General features: G+C 48.1%; 1 protein-coding gene across 1 annotated transcript in view; it reads right to left on the bottom strand.

The window, feature by feature from the left end:
* The window catches only part of LOC121876436, a 22,649-nt gene that overhangs the window by 5,995 nt on the left and 11,654 nt on the right, over positions 1–5,000 (bottom strand). The window contains exon 4 of the mRNA XM_042381510.1: positions 3,705–3,840. Coding sequence (XP_042237444.1) covers positions 3,705–3,840 — 136 coding nt within the window. The remainder of the gene's footprint in view (positions 1–3,704; positions 3,841–5,000) is intronic.

The following is a 5,000-nucleotide window of genomic DNA, read 5'->3' on the forward strand; positions in this document are numbered from 1 at the left end:
TGGTGTTACTTTTGATTATGTTATGTTGTGTTATGTTGTGTTGTGTTTGTTGTGTTGTGTTGTTGTTATGTTATGGTGTGTTGTGTTGTTATGGTGTGTTGTTATGTTATGGTGTGTGTTGTTATGTTATGGCGTTGTTATGTTATGGTATGTTGGTATGCTATGCTGTTATGTTGTTATGTTATGGTATGTTGTTATGGTATGTTGTTATGTTATGTTGTGTTTGTTATGTTTTGTTATTGTTAAGGTTGAAGTGTAATCGAACGTTGTCACTTGTTTTATGATTATTATTGAGAGAATCACATGGTGAGGATTCTGTTACTGTCTGTCTGTTTGTCTGTCGTTATAGAAGTTAGTCGCGTAACAGTCTCTCTCTCTCTCTCTCTCTCCGTTATAGAGTGTTAACCGGATAACACGAAGTCTGCCCGGTCGCTTTACCTCCACCAATTTCCCTTCCCCCAACACCTCTAACCTCCCCACCCCCTCCCCAACCCTCCACCCCCCTACCCCTCCCAACCCCTCCTCCTACCCCCCTACCTCCCAACCCTCCAACACCAGCGTCATTCTAAACTCCTCCTGGCCAACAACAGAGATTCATTCCTCATTCATGCTGGGGTCCAGAAATCCGACAAACTCATGCAAATGCTATGTATTCAATATCCCAGCTTGTTAATGCAATTACCAAAACATTCTTGTTTTTTGAACACGGCGGCGGTTATTCAGTTAACGGTCGGGTTTGGCCTTCCCTCCTCCCATCCTCTTTCCCTCCTCTTCTCTCCTCTCCACTACCCCCTCCCTCCTCCTCTTCCTCTCTACCCTCCCCCCCCTCCCTCCTCTTCCCTCTCCTACTTCCCTACTACTCCCTTCCCCTCTCCTTCCCTCTCCTCTTTCCCTCTCCTCCTCTCCCTCCTACTACCCCTTCCTCTCCTCCTCTCACTTATCCCTTCCTACCTCCTCTTTCATCCCTTTCCTCCTCTCTCCTCATCCCCATTCCATTCTTCCATACTTCTTTTCCACTTTCCACCTCCTCTCTCCTCTCTTATCCCCTTCTCTTTCTCTTCCCCTCCCGTATTTCCTTCCCACTGTCTCTTTCCTCTCTTTCTTCCTCTCTCCTCATCCCCATTCCATCCTTCCTTCCTCCTCCTTCCTTTCCCACTCCTCTTCCTCTTCTATTCCCTCCCCTCCCCTCCTCTTTCCTTCCCTCTCTACCCCTCCTCCATCCCCCCCCCACCCTTCCCCGACCCACCTACCCCTCGTTCTCCCTCACCTGCCCTCTCTTCCCCTTCACCCCTTCCCCTTCCACCCCACCCTCCTCCTCCCACCCCTTCACCCCTTCCCTCTTCCACCCCACCCCTTCACCCTTCCCTTTCCACCCCACCTTCCACCCCACCACCTGTTATTGTTTCTAAGCTGTATTCTTGGCTTAGTTTCAGACATTTATCAACATCAGGTGATTGTTATTCAGTTATTCAGTTAAATATTTAATTAAATAAAAAAATGTAAAGAATGTAATGTATGTTTGTTTGTTTGTGTGTTTGTTTGTTTGTCTGTTTGTTTGTTTGTCTGTTTGTTTGCTATTCTTTGTGTTTTTTTTTGTTTTTCTTTGTTCTTTTCATTTTTGAGAGATAATTTTTTGTTGCTAATGTTTATTGTGTTTTTGTAAGATTTGAACACAAACGCAAGAGAGAGAGAGAGAGAGAGAGAGAGAGAGAGAGAGAGAGAGAGAGAGAGAGAGACTCGTGAAAAATATGGAGATACCCAGACCAGCGTGAGACAATGAGACAGACGGACAGACATACAGTGTTACATGCATACACACAGTGGACATTATAAAACACGCCCCTTCTTCCTTCCTCCTTCTCTTCCTTCTTCCTTCTCCTTCTAGGCGTGGATTAACCTCATAGTCTTCCTCCTCCTGTACGTCATTTTCTACCTCCTCCACCTCTTCATCTTTTACCTCCTCCACCTCCTCATCTTCCTCTTCTTCCAATTCTTCATCTTCCTCCTCCTCCACCTCTTCATCTTCCTCCTCCTCTACCTCCTATTCCTTCTCCTCCTCCTCCATCTTTTTCTCCTCTTCGACCTCTTTTTCCTCCTGTATCTCTTCCTCCTGTACCTCTTCCTCCTTCCCCTCCTCCTCCACCTCCTCTTGGTCGTGTAATAATTATTGGAGTAAAGATGGTGGAGGAAGGGCAACACACCGCTCCAACTTACGGTATAATTTATGACACAGAGTTGACCAAGTTGAGTGATATCCTGACGTTAATATACAGGGAGAAGTACACGGGGTGGCTGGTGGTGTGTGGTGGTGGTGCGTGTGGTGGAGGGGGAGGTGTGTGTGGTGGAGAGTGATGTGTGTGGTGGAGAGTGGTGTGTGTGTGGTGGAGGGGTGTGTGTGGTGGAGGAGGAGGTGTGGTGGAGAGGATGTGTGTGTGTGAGGAGGGTGGTGGAGGGGTGTGTGGTAGAGGGGTGTGGTGGAGGGGTGTGTGGTGAGGGGGTGTGGTGGAGAGGGTGTGTGGTGGCGGGTGTGTGTGTGTGGGATGGTATGTGTGGGGGAGGGGTGTGGTGGTGGTGTGTGTGAAGGGTTGTGTGTGTGTGTGTGGTGGTGGTGTGTGGTGTGTGTGTGTGTGTGTGTGTGTGTGTGTGTGTGTGTGGTTGAGGGGTGTGTGTGGGGCAGGAGGGTGTGTGTGGTGGGAGGCTTAGTGGGGAGGGTGTGGTGAGAGGTGTGGGGAGGGGGTGTGTGTGGTGGGTGGCAGGGAGGAGGTATGTGGTGGAGGGGCGTGTGATGGAGAGGGTGGGGCAGAGGTGTGTGGTGAGGTGGGGTGTGGGGAGGGGTGTGGTGGAGGTGTAGAAGGGGTGTGTGTGGTGGAGGGGTAGAGGGGTGTGTGTGGTGGAGGGAGGTGATGGAGAGGGTGTGTGTTGTGGAGGGGGTGTGGAGGGTGTGTAGGAGGGGTGTGGTGATATGTGTGTGTGAGGGGTGTGGTGTAGGGGTGTGGTGAAGGGGTGTGTGTGTGGGGGAGGTGTAGGAGGGGTGTGGGTGAAGGGGTGTGGTGGTGTGGGTGGAGGTGGGGTGGGTGGGAGGGGTGGTGTGGGAGGGGTGTTGGGAGGGGTGTGTGGTGGTGGTGAAGTGGTGTTGGGGAGGGGTGTGTGGTGAAGGGGTGTGTGTGTGGTGGAGGGGTGTGTGTGTGGTGGAGGGGTGTATGTGGTACAGGGTGGTGGTGGAGGGTGTGTATGTTAAGACTGGGGCCTGTTAGGACTGAGAGACTTATTAAGACTGGGGCCCGGTTGACCTGGAGCCTAAGTTAGTTGGTGGAGGTGTGAGGCTCAGGATCACAAGTTGGGTTAATCTTTGTTCTTGTTGAGCGAGTTAGTGGTGGTGGTGGGTCGCTGTTACTGTGTGTAGTACATGGACCTGTGTTTGTGTACATGGATCTGTGTTTGTTTGTGTACATGGATCTGTGTTTGTTTGTGTACATGGATCTGTGTTTGTTTGTGTACATGGACCTGTGTTTGTTTAAGTACATTTCCCTGTCCCACATTATGTACCTATACGTGTTTGTTTACACACCTGTACCTGTCCTTTTATGTAATTGTATTTGTTGCAGTAACCCCTGTTGTGGTTGTGATGGTGTCAGTACCTGTATCATTCATTACCTGTGTACACCTATCCTTATACTCACGACTAATCACCTGTACTGACTTACCTGCGGCAGAGAAGTAGTTGGAGAGGTAGGAGGAAGGCCGGGGTCGTACTCTGAGTGTGGTTGAGGACCTCAGCTCGTGGGCACCAAGTTTAACCACACATTCCGCCTCCACACTGCTACCCCCGTTCACCGACACCTAGAGGAGGAGAGGAAGGGCGTGTACTGTATCTGTGTGTCAGAGGGGCGGCGTCAATCCTACAGAGGGGAAAAATGTGGGAGCCTTGGGAGGAGATAGGTGATAGGGGAAAATAGGGATGGATAAAGAAGGAGATAGAGGTAATATGAGGGGAAGAACGTGGGTGATAGGGGGAATAGGGATGGATAAAGGAGATAGAGGTGAAGACAGGTAAAGAATCTTACATAGAAAATAGATGGATAAAGAAGGAGATAGAGGTAATATGAGGGGAAGAACGTGGGTGATAGGGGGGGAATAGGGATGGATAGCTGAGAGGAGGTAATATGAGGGGAAGAACGTATATAGGGGGGGTAGGCTAGGATGGATAAAGAAGGAGATAGAGGTAATATGAGGGGAAGAACGTGGGTGATAGGGGGAATAGGGATGGATAAAGAAGGAGATAGAGGTAATATGAGGGGAAGAACGTGGGTGATAGGGGAAAATAGGGATGGATAAAGGAGATAGAGGTAATAGGGATGGATTAAGGAGATCGGTCACATAGATAAAACGAGGGAATGAAAGAAATAAGGATGATGAAGAAAGAGATTAACAAGAAATGAAACGAGATGATGGAGAGAAAAGGACAAAATAAGAAATACGTACATATAAAAAAAGAGGATAAAAATGTAAATAGAAAACTAAAAAATTAATATACAAATAAAATGGAATAAGTAGAGATAATTAGATAAAGAGAGAGGATGAGAGAGGGAGAGAGTGGGAGAGAGGGAGACCGGAAGAGAGGTACAGAGATAGATAGAGACAGATAGGTAGAGAGACAGAGAGAGAGAGAGAGATAAATAAAGAGAAATACGAAGATAGATAGAGAGAAAAGGGAGAAAGAGAACTTTAAACAAAACAAACAAACAAAGTACACTTACATCACACATAAAAGCTGAAAAAAATTACATATTTCCACAAATATCAACCTCGCTTTTATTTGTATACTATTAATAGAAAGCTTGGTAGAGTGATCTATATCTACTGAAAGCTTAGCCTACCCAACCCCACCCCACCCCACCCCACCCCACCCCACCCCACCCCCTGCTTATTTTACCTAACTCTACCTGGTGGGAGGTAAGGTTAGGGAGGTTAGGTTAGGTTATATTAGGTTAGGGAGGTTA

This window comes from Homarus americanus, unplaced genomic scaffold (assembly GCF_018991925.1).
Source record: "Homarus americanus isolate GMGI-L3 unplaced genomic scaffold, GMGI_Hamer_2.0 scaffold14509, whole genome shotgun sequence".
In the NCBI taxonomy this organism is placed as follows: domain Eukaryota; kingdom Metazoa; phylum Arthropoda; class Malacostraca; order Decapoda; family Nephropidae; genus Homarus; species Homarus americanus.